Source organism: Pholcus phalangioides, unplaced genomic scaffold (assembly GCF_987345545.1).
Source record: "Pholcus phalangioides strain wild (caught in Gottingen) unplaced genomic scaffold, Ppha-v1.0 ptg000007l_1, whole genome shotgun sequence".
Lineage (NCBI taxonomy): Eukaryota > Metazoa > Arthropoda > Arachnida > Araneae > Pholcidae > Pholcus > Pholcus phalangioides.
The window spans coordinates 7,272,746-7,287,260 of NW_028301600.1; the positions used below are offsets into that span (position 1 = coordinate 7,272,746).

The 14,515-nt window shown below is 36.3% G+C and overlaps 1 protein-coding gene across 4 annotated transcripts in view; it reads left to right on the plus strand.

Annotated features, from left to right (window-relative positions):
- Positions 1 to 12,491, plus strand: part of LOC149084868 (beta-1,3-galactosyltransferase 1-like) — a 118,737-nt gene extending 106,246 nt beyond the window's left edge. For 2 of the 4 annotated variants that reach the window (XM_089232595.1, XM_089232596.1), the window contains 2 exons: positions 7,986 to 8,100; positions 11,019 to 12,467. In XM_089232595.1, coding sequence (XP_089088721.1) covers positions 11,046 to 12,113 — 1,068 coding nt within the window. In that variant the 5' untranslated portion in view covers positions 7,986 to 8,100; positions 11,019 to 11,045 and the 3' untranslated portion in view covers positions 12,114 to 12,467. Of the gene's footprint in view, positions 1 to 2,274; positions 2,994 to 7,985; positions 8,101 to 11,018 lie in introns of those variants that run through there. The other 2 variants (XM_089232597.1, XM_089232594.1) reach the window with 2 other exon arrangements.
- The last annotated feature ends 2,024 nt before the right edge of the window (positions 12,492 to 14,515 follow it).

A 14,515-nucleotide genomic window follows, 5' to 3' on the forward strand; every position in this document is an offset into this window, starting at 1 on the left:
CAAGCTTACCTGCCGCCCGTCAAGATGACCCTGACGGGAGGCTGACAGGGTTAAAGTCCAAGTAACCCTGGTCAAACTGGATTTTTTTTCAAGTACAAAGCCACACGTAATAGTTTACTGAACATACGTCCCGGTTTAAAGAAAATATCTCGTATTTTGGTCCAGGATTATTTTACCGTTGTTGCCAGATAACTTGATCCACATTACAGCTCTTACTGATGAGCCATCATTACCATATCCCACACAACCTGCAGCGGAGTCCCTAGGCTGAGACCTTTGCGGGCCCCTCTATAGTGAATTTACAGCGTGAAAAACAAAAAATGGCGACAACTTTCCTGGGTTGGAGCCCTGTCAGCCCCGCGCTCTTGAATCTCATGATTAGAGCCCGGATTATATGACCTATATAATCCGGGCTCTAATTGCATATACGCATATTAATGCATAAAATCAAAGTATTTTCAGAATAGGTGCATATTTTTGAAGGGTTATTTAAGCTCGATCGGTTTTTTAAATAATTTTTTAAATATTGCTTCTAATATTTCATAACATCGGTTTGTTTTAAGCAGATGGGATTTCGTGAATTAATACAGATGTTTATAATACCGTATTTCCCAAATATCAACCGTTTTATTGTAAGGCTATTTCTAAAGATATGTCGTGTTCAATTTTTTTTCAGAAATATTGTCGAAACTCTTTTGTTACGGTATTTCGTTATTGAGCAGCTACAACAAACTAGAAATTAAAAATGCCTGAATAAAAAAATATGAGGAAGTTATTTGCATGTGCAGACTAGGGCCGTGGTGTTCTTTTTTGGGGCCCCTCTTGAAAGAGTTACTATTATGCAAAATAAGTGTAAATTTTTGTGGGGGCACACCCTTCCATTTGGCTCGGGACCTTGGCACAGTGCTCCAACCTAGTTATTTAGGGCCTGGTATATACATATGTGAGAATATTCTTTTGTAAGATGAATATGCACAAAGAAATAGAAAATATGCATTTAAAAAACGGGTTTTTTTTTTGCATAGTAATTTTTTTTTAATGCATGTTTTCTCATTTTTGTTACATGATTCGGAATTTTTGACTTTTTCAGGATTTTTTTATTGTATATTTTGGCATTTTAAGTGCATATTTTTTCATTTTTAAAAGTACTGGGCCTCCCTACAAAAATGCACACTTGCCCCTTATGAAAGAGGCATTCCGTTATTACGATCTTAGGTCCTATCTGTTCCCTCAAGTTTTCTTAATATGTTTATCGTCAAAGTGTGGCTCAAAAGCGTTATGTCGTGTCCTGTGCAGAGGTGGATTCACGGTTTTGCCGCTTATGAGCTATACAAACTTGGCCGCCCTTGGCCCATTATAGTCCAACTTTCTTGACCACTTATTATTTAAATAACTATTTTAGTCATTCAAATGCTTTAGGTTACTCATATGCTCACTAACATGCTTGCACACTCTTTTCTTCACTCCCATTCTTGCAAATTCACGCGTTTGGTCACTCACTGACCTAGTCTCTGACCCTCGCTCTCTGAACAGAGGCTTATTTATGGTGGGCTATAGAAGTTTTGCCGGACTTCTCCCATTGTGCTAATTTTTTTGACCACTCATACATCAAATTTTCTTTTTCTTCGAACTTGCCACCCTGGGCTATAGCCCGCTAAGCTACCTGTAAATACGTTACTGGTCATGTGCGCTTTTACACTGGTGTGCAAAAATAAGGACGAGGCGGTTTTTCTAATGTAACTTCGCGCAAAAGTGTTCCAAATTGACAAATAATACCATGAGGTCCCAAAAACGTCTAGAAATCGGTCCCTTTCGATGATGTTGGAGGGGTTATTGCGTGTTCCCCACTCTCTCCAGATATGTATGCATCCAGAATCGCTAGTCAGATTAAATCTGCTTTCATCCGTAAGGAGTATTTGACCTCCATTCTCCAGCTTCGTCTTTAATTTTTGCACACCAGTGTACTATTGGAAATGTTTAAAATTGTTGATGTCCAACTAAAGTCCAAGCTGCTACCCCTTACAACGTGCCATCTGGATGCACCGCACCCCTTGCATCCTCGCTTAAGCCGCCCCTGCGTTGTGTAAAATGAAACACCTGTACACGTGAAAGAGGTCAGAAAAATATCTTCTCGGAGTGTATTAGATCCTTATCGTTGCAGGAAGTTTAGTTTTATCACAAAAGTGTTCCGTAATCTATCTTCTACATTCTACTAAAAGCTAAAATACGAGTTTTAGCGTAAAAGCACCATTTACGGTGTGGTAACGGCGCGATTAAAGTTTCCGAGGATATTGACATACTGAAATAGGTGCTTGCATCTTCCGAAGCGATTCTGCATCGATGGCCAACAAACTTCGAATGGAAGAAGGTTTTAATCGATGAAGGAGATTCTTACTTCCGAAAAGAGCTATTCTTCTAAACTGGCGTTAATATGTCGAAATGGTGCCAACAAAATGATGTCATTCGTCTTTTAGATGGAACTAAAGGAAATTAAAACAATCACTTGTGCACAAGTTCCTGAGAAAATTCTTAAAGACGTGTGTTCCAATTAATGAAAATCTTTAAGCGATAAGAAAAAAAAAACTACTTTAATCGAGAATAATTTGATTACGGTGATGACAGTTTCCTTGAATAGAAGAGAAATTTGGATGAAGACGGCATATATAAACCTAGAGTATCGGCGTTCTAGATTGGCATAACAAAGTTTGGAAGGTTTTCGTGGTAGTTGTGGTCGATTTGCATTCGCTCGAATCAAATTAAACTGATCCGTCATTATTCGGAACGATATTGGAAACAGTTAAAAGCTTCAAAGAAAATGGTCCTACCATGCTGAAAATATCGTTTTCGACAAAGTCAAACATCGTGTTACCTAGAGAAATATTATATAGTAAGAATTCTACCAATCTATATTCGATGGGTGCGATTTACTCGGTGGTGGAGCAAAGGCCTACCTCAGCGGTTCTCAACCTTTTTGACTCGCGGAGCCCTTTCTGGTATGTAATTTCTATGGCGGAGCCCCGTAGGCCTATTTTTTATTTATTCATCAAAGTTACTGATTTATTTATATTATTTAAAATATTTTTTTTTTCAAATTTACTGTTTTTTTTAAATTTTTCTCGAGTCGCCGCGGAGCTCCTGGGGAGTGCCCAAGAAGTCCCTAGGGCTCATCAACCGTCCGTCCGGCCTTTATCTCATCAACCATCCGTCGTAGAGGCATAATTCCAATTTAAAAAAATGCTCAAAATTCTTTTGAAAATTACCCTGTACCAATTTTGAGAGTGAAAATACAGTGTGTAACAAAATAAAAAATCTAAATTTTCATACGGCCCTATGTGCTCCAATTTCCAATTAGAAAGTTGTTGTCCTGTCTCTCCTGATGCCAATAAAAAAATTCCATGTTACCAAGTTCCATTCACCGAGATATTCAAATTGCCTCCGTTTTTCGAATTCGAATATCCCTGTGAATATTGCACTTAGAAACATGGGGCTTTTTGTTGGCATCAGGACAGACAGGAAAACAACTTTCTCATTGAAAGTTAGAGCACAAGGGAACCGAATAAAAATTTAGAATTTTTATTTCGTTACACACTGTATAAACTGGTACATTGTAATTTTTACGAACGCCTGTTAAGCATTTTTTCAAGTGGAACCATACCTCTACGATGGACGGTTGATGAGATGAATGCCGTGCTAGCACTTACAGGACACTCTGTATGTACAGACTGTATCACCATAATTCACCGATAAATTCTATGGTTCATTTTAAAATTCAACAAAAATTCGAAAAAAGGATCAGCAAAGAGAACGGAATTTATCTGTGACAGTTGAACTCCCAAAAATTATTATTGGAGGAAATACAAAAATTAAAATTTGTAAACGGCCTTTATCCAATCTAAAAAATGTTAACTAGTAAAAAAATTTTGCACCTTTCTCTCTCTATTTATCTCAAAGAAATTTACCCCGTAAAATTTGGAACGAAATTAAATGGGATATTACAGTTTTTCTCATCTAACAGTATTAGGGGGACTAACCAGTACATGAAAAAGAGAAAACACTAAAATAATATAATAAAACATTACTGAAGGAAAGAACAATTTTTCTTAATGAGCAGGATAAATTATGAATAATTATTTCGATGAACTATAACAACGGACGAGCTAGAGTTAATTCAAAATGCTCTCATCAAAAGGTTGCTGTTACGCATAGGGGTTGACGGTGGACATTTTGACCCTATTGTGTGATCATTGTCAATGAATATTTTGGGATGCAATCATTTTATTTGTGTGAGCAATTTCACCAAGTGGTTTTGTGATGTATAAATTCACTGTATGTTGTTTTCAGCTTTATTACTCTATTTATTGTTCTGTGCTTTTATTTAGATAAATTGAACAATAAAAATATATATATCCTTTTAATCATAAACTCCATCTTTAATTATGGCTGAAGAGATTAAATTTACTGTTTTTTAATTATTTTTTTTATACAGAGTGCTAGTCCAGCATTTTTACAAAACACAAATTTATATTGATGTTCTCCATTTCGTTCCTCGGAGGCTAAATCGAAAATGTTTCCTTGAAAAGTGCCAAAAATCACGAGTTTTGACTATCAATATCTCGACACATTTTGGTCCAAATTTTACGGGGTAAATTTCTTTGAGTTTCATAGAAAAAGGCGCGAAATTTACTAACTGACAGTTTTCACATTAGGGGCCGTATACAAATTTTAATTTTTGGATTTTCTTTAATAATAATTTTTGAGGTTCAACTATGACTGATAAATTCCATTCTCTTTTCTCATCATTTTTCATTATTTTTGTTAAATCTTAAAATGAACCATAGAATTGATATTCCTTTCGGTCAATTATAGTGAAACAGCCTATAAGTCTTATTGTCTATTGCACGTACGTGTTTCAAATCTATCTAATTTTATAACGTGTGAAAAAATTACGGTAAATTAGTACCGTTATACCTCAGCTAAGGAAGATAATTCGTTCCGGAATCACGTTCGTTAGCTGAAACGCGATTTTCCATACATTTCTACGGAAAATCGTTTAATTCGTTCCAAGCCCCGCCCAAAATTTAAAGATAATTTTTTTTTAAATAACAAGAAGCGCTATAAAATATCTGACCAAAAAGGCTAAACTGAACAGGCTTAAAAATTGGATAAATGAGAATTTTGTAAGGAGATGACGCACTGAATATATTTTTATTTTACACTACGTACACAACCACCACCACCTTTAGTATACTTTAGCCTACATCAGCTATATATATATATATATATATATATATATATATAAATAAAGCTGGTTGTTAACACAACCCAGTCAAATTCGTAGGTGTCCATCCATTTGTGATTTCGTCAGCTCATTTCTTTGTCTTACATTATGCGACAAGATCATCTCCTAGAATGTCCAGACTGTTTAGTTTGATGCTGAGTCTTGCACTGAAGGAACGCGTTCTCTGAAAACATTGGCTTTTTTTTTGCAATGAATTTTCTGTTAGCTGAATTTACATGAAATTTTTTACGAAATGGTTCAAAAAGTTTCAGAAAGAGAAGTAGAGGTACACTTATAAAAAGATTCAGTGGTGGATATGAGATAATCGGGCTCGAATGACAGCATAATTCTGATGATGATATTTACCCGTTTGGCATATCTCTCGATTAACTTTTCTTTTCAAAATCCTTCACGGTCTATTTCATATCGACACTTCCAATTTTCTAACTCCAGCTACATACTTTTCCAATAGAATTAACCATTACCAAAAATTGAAACCCATCTTTGCATTCACAGATTGTTTCAAATTTAGTTTCTTTCCACGAACAATAACCGACTAGAACAACCTCCCATCAAATATTATTGATTGTACAACAGTTTCAGATCTATTTTGTAACATCAACCGTCTCTTCTGTCAAACTTCACCACCGCATTCCCTTGTATAGACCTCGGCAAAGCAATATTGAATAAATAAAAATGATTGGAGCTAAAATCCAGCTCACGAGACGGCTGTTTTATGTTTGCGTGTGTATCTAAAGTATATCAACGTAAATGTTCGTTAGCCGAGGCAAAAAAATTTTCGTTAGACGAAAAACTAGTAAGCGGAGTAATCACTGTATTTGACGTTGGACGCTTACCTCACTTTTGTATATGTAACGTTCATGTTCACGCATATCTTTAAAGTTTTTCAGCGTCAAACCCAAAAAATTCGTCTTAATATCTGAAGTATTAGAAGTTTCTTGTAGGCTGTGTTTGGAGATGCACCCGCAAGAAGACGTGAATACGTCCTCTACTCACTTTGCACTATTCGAATACTTTTAGGTTGTAGAAGTTAATCAGCTGCAATCTGTTGCTGTTCTGCTACAACTGCTATTTCACCTCTTTGCAGAAATTCGATGTTGATAATATGAATATGTTATTTTAAATAGTATTAAGAAGTGTGTCGCCAACGAGCAAGGCAAATACACGAAATATACAAATACAAAAAATACATATGATATGTTATTTGCCTTATCGAAGGCTGGTTTGCAAATTCAATGAAATTTGACTGACTTGCAGGACTGAATTTACAGTAGTTTTAAGACAAGCTGAAAAATTCACTCTGCTGCTTACAGATGTCTATACCTTAGCGATTGAACCCTAAGGGTGGATTCATATCTACAAACACTCACCGTGTCGTGTCAGACACGGCAAACATTCTTTAACATAAAAATGTCTGTCTGCGTAGCCACGATACCATAGATATGAATACGTTCATTGGTTTTATGTTAAAGAATGTTTTCCGTGTCTGACACGACATGGTGAGTGTCTGTAGATGTGAATCCACCCTTAATGAGGGTATCACTGAAATTTCCTCAACGAGAACTATCCATGAATTCCAATTTTTTCTGCTTCTGATAGCGATTGTCGATGAAATACTTCATAATTTTAAATTTTTGGCATCACCCGAGCACTCCTCGGTCTTGTCTATTTTGATCAGTCCTTTGCTACTTGCTGTCATAGTGAGCAATGAAATTCAACAACGGTGCCGGTGTCGTTGTTTTGTCTCAAAGAGAACTATTCTATAGTATTCGTGTCATCTACATCTGTATTTCGATTTCCGGTTTTGGCCAAATACTTAAGAATGGTTAATTTTCAGCCTAGTACTCGAGCTCTTTGATTCTTTGTCAGTAGTTTCCAGGCCTTGCAATCGAAACAAATGAAATACCGTTGAACTTTTCTTTGCAAGACTTCTCTGATGATGCCATTTCATCTGTTTTGGTTCAAGATTATTGGTAGAATAATTTAACATAAAGAATTTTTTATGCAAAATATCACTTTAATGCTTTCTTGTTTTGTCTTGTGCGTTTTATTTTTGTTTTTACAGTAAAATAATTTTGAAAGTATTATTTATAACACATTATTTTGATAAAATCCACGATTCACAACCTGCGAGTACGCCACTCGTGTTGCTTTTTAAACCCTGTAGTGCAGAGCATGTAAAAGGGCAGACCGTAAGGTTGGCCACGTAGAAAGCGTTAGACTAAATGGCAAATTACATTACTGTATATCCTATATAACCTCTTAACCTTGGAGTTTTTGCTCATAATCGGTGAATTATAGGCTTTCCAAATTTTCCTATTTTTCATAACCTGGTATATCTATATAAGATGTATTGGCTCTGTATTAACGTATATACTCATTCATAAAAATGAACTATCGCATGTGCGAACTGTCATAGTGTATACAAAGACATTTGAAATCCTGATGGACAATAAACAAAATTATATATTCATATACATTATGCAATTAGTGGATAGGAACATAATGCTTCTATAATATGCGAATTCATCTCGTTGTATTTGTCTGAAACTTGCATGTTTGTTATTCCGTATACCCTTGCAAATGCCTAAAAATGTTGTTGCTATCTTTGATGTTGAGTGAATTTTTTTTCACGTCGATGAAATTAATTAACTGAAATGTTCAAATATATTGATTTTCATTACAGGATTGAAGATGAACAAAGAGAAATAACGAGTAGGTTATATCACTAAATAACAGATATTTCACAGGGAAGTAAGGGTATGACAGGAGACAGTTGCATTTTCTGAAACGAGCATGAGGTGAGATTTGTAATAATTTTATGGTTATTAATACCTTTTATTTATTAATTAATCATTTTGTTTTATTAATCATTTAATATTGTTTACAACGCTCTTGAAACATTTTAGAAATTTTATAAATGGATTTTTTGAAAATTATGAATGGTTTACTGGATTCGAGAGTGCATGGTCCTCATAATACTAACAATGAGAAGGACTAGTGAAAAATCCTCTCCTGTGTAAGCTCACCAGAGACCCCAGCCTATGTGCTTGGTCTAGGGCGTCACCTTCCCCCCCCCCCCAATAACCAACAGAGGGGAAGCTGGAATGCATTCCTTCCAATTAAGACGAGTTAACGCGTACACATTAGAAAAGCGGTTAAAGGATTATCTGAGTTAACCCCTATCAGGTGCAAAGTCGTAGACGATACAGACATATCCTAACCATACGGACAAATATATCATGATGGCTTTGGCGAATATTAGATTGATCTTAGAGTATTTAGTGCAAATAGTTCAAATTCACCTTATGAGATGTGATTAAACTGTGGTGTGTGTGTCGTCGCATTAAAATTAACTAGCGTTATTGAGACTGATTTGAAACATGAGACGGAATAAAGAAAAATCGCCATCACCTAAAATGATGCATCGCTGAATTCATGGTATGGCGGTACGGGACATGATAGCTTGTTTCATTCTATATCAAAAGCAATCGATGACCGCCCAGAATAATATGTGAATTCAAGTAATAAATATATACTTTTTTTAATTCACATTATATCATTTTATATCCGAAATGTATTATGTTTGAATATATATCCTTCTTTTTATTTTCCGTCGTTTATGATTTCCATTTGCTAGTTTTTATTTTTTTGCTTGCTGTCGAATTTGGCCATGGAAATTTCAAGATTTTTCAATCTGTAACACGTTTTAACCGCCTCCCTTACAAGCACGAGTCAACTCGTCCTAATCTAATTGAAAGAGGATACATTCATGCTGCTTTTTGCTTGCTTAGTTTTAGTAGGATGCGATGGTTGGAATGGAATTTTTTTTTCATTCATTTCGATATTTTTTTGCTCCTTCTTGATTGAATGGAACTGAGTGAAAAAAAAAATAAGAAAACAAGTTCCCTGAGTAGGTAACAGGAAAGGGCTGAAGAAAGAGTGGTGGATGCTACTGACGAATGTCGTTCGATAAAGCTAAGGCAACACTTGTGTCCAGCCTGGCCCACTACGTTCCAATACTGGTCATGGATGAGTATTGTCCGCTCCACCATTGGCAATTATCATCAAATATTGGAGGCTGGAAGGTATTGGAAGGCTGGTCGAACAGAACGACCAGGACATACCAGCCTCCATCCCAAGTCAAAGAAGCCATCTTCTTTCCCTATCTTCCAATCCGTCTAGTCACACATTGATTGAAGAACGCCAACAGTCACTACAAGGAAAGTGTTCCGGAAACAAATATTCTCCAGAAAACATTCGGCTATGCTATGCCATTGTTTAGCCAGCCTATGCCACTGGTGCTTTATTGCAGCAGGGGAGACTGATACTCGAACACATTGGAGGCAAATATTTGCGAATGACTATTGGGCCAGGCTGAATCCTAAGTGTAGCTCTAGCTTAACGAAAGAATAATTACTATTTATCTTTTTTTCTCCTATAACCTGAATGTAAACAAAGATGTATTTGAATATCTATCGCTTGATTAAGAACTATTGATGTGCATAAAATAAATTAACATGACACTTTAAACCACATGTTGCTTTTCTGAGCAACATTCGATATCACCTCATTCTGTGAGTCGATTATGCTATGCTTCACTCACAGAACAAAAAACTAAACAAATCGACTAATGTCCAGTAGTGTTTACAAGGAATTTCGATTATCATTGAAATTGGTCGCTATTTTTCAACATTAATCCCCATCTCTACGATTTATTATTATTCTAACTACGCGTAGAGGTTCTTAAATCAAATTTTATGTAATTTCGTCATCAGTAGCGGTGCAGTAATGATGCAGCAGCAATGATTTGAGTTTTTTCTTCCGAGTGAATTTGAAGTATCGACGATTGATACACATAAATAAATAATGAATAACACAAATAAGGAGCTTATTTTCAAAAGGGAACATTTCCATTTTTGCTGAATTTACAGTAGAAGTAAAAAATTTTGCTTTACAAAAGTAGAAAATAGCCCAAACGGTAGCATAAAGGAATGATAGAAGAATATTTAAATACTATGTTTCTTGATCAACATTGAAGACAGTTATCCACATTTTAATTTTCGAAATGCTCCGTTTTGAAAGAAAAAAAATTAGTGGAAATGTTATTTTTTTAAATTAAAATTAGAGTTGGTCAAGTCTGAGAAATTGGAAATTTCTACTTCACCTGTTGATTCCAGAAGGTTTTAACCAGGCCCAGGAAGGTAGCCTTTTTTCCCTCTCATCATTAACATAAGAAAAACGATCATTCTTCAGTAGAACCTCCCATAATGGATACTCCCGTTAGCGGACACCACCACTGACGGGCACAATTTTGAATTACATCGACGGAACTCGGTGTATCTTACTATCCATTAATGGACACTCCTCGTTAGCGGACAAACTTATCATTGCCATGGGTATCCGTTATCGAGAAGTCTGTTCTCAAAAGATGGAAAACACCGAAGTGTATGAAAAAGAGGGTATGTTCCCTTTTGATAGAAACAACAAACTTTATACATTGTGTTTTTTACCAAAAGTATTCCCGTTTGAATAATCTGACAGAGCTTATCCTAAAGATTCACAAGCCGTTAAAAAATGCATTTCGGAAAAAAATGGAAACGTTCGCTTTTAAAAATAAGCTCCTGAAATATTCTTTAAGTTTGTACAGTATCACTTCTTGTTAAAATTTTTTCGAGAATCTCGTATTCATTTTTGAAATATAACTTTTTAATTTCAGCTACATCAGGAACAAAAAACCTAGGCCATGTCAGCACGTCGCCTGGCAAGCATCTGCCTGTTGATCTTTGTAAACCTACTGCTGGGTTTCTTTTACTTTCAATCAAGAAGACCATTTACTTGGAATGAACAGTCTAATGAAGCTTTGTCATGCAACGCAACTGATTGTTTGAGCGAGTTGCAGGAACTCGTATTTCCAAAAACGAGTGTCAACGCGAGTGTAAATAATGAGAAAACGGAGCAAATTTTTCCTCATCCTTTCCACTATATAATAAACAACAAAGACTTGTGTTCCAGAGGACCTGAAGCAAAAAGCAAGCTTTCAGTGATTATTCTTGTTTGTTCAGCCGTCAACAACTTCCAAAACAGACAAGCTATCCGTGAAACTTGGGGATCAATCGCCACGTCTAACAACAACACTGGTGCTGTTGTGAGACTAGGATTCCTGTTAGGATCGGCAAAGGATGAAAGTACCCAGAAGATGATTGAAAATGAAGCTCTCGAACATTCCGATATCATACAAGAAAACTTTTACGATTCGTATCGCAATCTGACTATCAAATCCGTTATGTTGTTAAAGTGGGTGACGGAACACTGCGAAAATGTACATTTTGTCATGAAAACCGACGATGATATGTACGTGAACATAGCAAAACTGTTGAGAGTCATGTTAAGGCTACCTGTAAAAATGAAAGTTATGTATGGTAATTTGTTTCGCGGAGCGAGACCAAATAGGGATTCAAAGTCAAAATGGTACGTACCAAAAGAACAGTTTGCGGCAGACGTTTTCCCCGATTACTTATCTGGTACTGGTTACGTGATTAGCCGCGACGTCGTACCGAAACTATTCGAAGTTAGCGCCACGTTGCCTTTTCTAGTGATGGAAGACGTCTTTATAACTGGGCTCTGCGCCAGCGAACTTGGTGTAAGAAGATTTAACGTTAAAGGTTTTGCATACTGGAAACGTGCTGCATCAGGTTGTGCCTTCAAAGAAGCCATAACTGGACATCATGTCACTATACGTGACATGAGGAAAATATGGAGAGAACTCCGAGATAATAAGCTGATATGTCGTCCTTTGAAGAAAGGCTCTTAAAAAGAATCTTTGAACATTCAGTGGCGAAGCAGGTCTGATAAAACGATCGACATTGCTCCTCCTTACATCTGTCTCTCGTAACGGAGATTTTGGCCAAAAAAATATATTAAATATATCAAAATGCAACAAGTACTTGACATCAAGCAACAAAACATAACGAGAAACGTTTAATCAGATGTATATCAGATCACGCGCGAATCTGTGATTCAGGAAACCCAAATACCTTCCGTTTTGTAAAGTTTGTGATTTCTTTCGCTTTTAATATATTTTTGTATGTCTATATCTTTCAAAATGAAATATACATATATATATATATCATGTGTCACGTTTAATTTCAAATGTTGACATTAATATCAAAATACAACACTTTTAAGTTTTTCTGAATCTTTTTCAATTGTTTTCAACAATGCACATATTTCATTTTCAATTTTTTTGCAGAACATTTTGGTAGATCATATGCTTTCACAGTGAAAATAACTAGGGTGTCTATATCAGTGTTTCTCAACCGCCGGGCCCTGACCACATTCATACCGGGCCGCGAGTGATTAGCATTTCATTTTCCCTTATTCATGTATTTGACCGGGCCTTCGACTCACAGAAATCAATGAAACCGGGCCGCGGGCTCGAAAAGGTTGAGAATCACTGGTCTATATGACCAGTATTTTTCGCATTTTTTTGGCCGTCCCGACATTTACACAAAGTTTCAAATTATCTACAGGGTGTTCTGTTAACGGACCAACAAACTCAGAGGGTTGTTAGTAGACATCAAGAGGAACAAAAATTGCAATGGAACATGGTGTCGCAAACCACGTTCAGAGGGTGAAAATCACGAAAAACGCATGCAGGCTCTGAGTCCAGAGGAGACGAAAGGTGGATGTCAGTTGATCGCTGAATGCGTTCGTAGGTTCGCTCATCATATCTGACGTAATGTACACCATATCTGACGCCTGTGGACACACCGGAGGATCTCACAGCGCAGATTGTCGTCGCTGCGGCAGACATCAAAAGCATACCCGATATCTTCGAGCGCGTCCGGGAATAGTTTTTACGTCGTTGTAGAGTGTGCAATGACATGTAGCTGCCGCCAATTTTTTCCAACAAATTTTTTCCAATTTTTTACTTTTTGTCGTTCCAGCGTGACGTCGAAACCTGCATGCGTTTTTTGCGATTTTCACCCTCTCAAAGTACGTAGTTTGCGACACCATTTTCCATTGCAATTTTTGTTCCTCTTGTGATGTCTACTACGTAACAACCTTCTGAGTTTGTCGGTCCATTAACAGAATACCCTGTATATCAGCGTTTCTCAACTTTTCTGGACCTAAGGACCAGTAAAATGTCTGAAACAATTCGGCAGACGACTTGTGACCCGTATAAACGGGACATTCCTTTATTTTTAGTTGTTTTGAATTATTTTATACATTTGTTCAGTTTTTTCAACAATGCTTATTTGAATTTGTAATGTTCACTAAAATCGTAAATAGAAATAGAAATCATAAACAGACTTTTCATAACTAATGATAATTATGGCTATATACAGGGTGTCCTCTAAGTGCAAGCACGGCCTTTATCTCAACAACCGTCCGTCGTAGAGGTATGATTCCAATTTAAAAAATGCTCAACAGGCGTTCAAAAGTTACCCAGTATCAGTTTTGAGAGTGAAAATACAGTGTGTAACAGAGTAAAAAAAATCTAAATTTTTATACGGTCCCCCGTGCTCTAACTTCTAATCGAAAAGTTGTTGCCCTGCCTCTTCTGATGAAAACAGAAAAGAATTCCATGTTTACAAGTGCAATATTCAGTGATATTCGAATTCGAAAAACGGAGGGAATTTGGGAAAGAACATTAAATGCGAGTAAAACGGTTTTTCCCCATTTAACACTGTTCTTTCCTAAATTTCCGCCGTTTTTCGAATTCGAATATGTCTGTGAATATTGCACTTGTAAACATGGAATTTTTTTTGTTGGCATTAGGAGAGGCAAGGCAACAATTTTCAATTAGAAGTTAAAGCACGGAGGACCGTATAAAAATTTAGATTTTTTTATTTTGTTACGCACTGTATTTTCACTCTCAAAACTGGTACGTGGTAATTTTCGGGCGCTTGATGAGCATTTTTGAAATTGTAATCATACCTCTACGATGGACGGTTCATGAGATAAAGGTCGTGCTAGCACTTACAGGACACCCCGTATACAAATATTCATCTCGCATATTTCTCAGGTTCAACGTTTTTTCCTCAATTTTTCAGTGATTTTAACTACAATTGGGGATTTTGCTGACTTATGGCAACGTTTTTGATCAAGATTGGTGACGTCCCGCATTTTACCGTGGTTAAAAGAGATCCCAGTATCCCTTATTTTTCTCAACGAAATATGGTCATTCTGTCAATTGAATGGTTTTTTTTT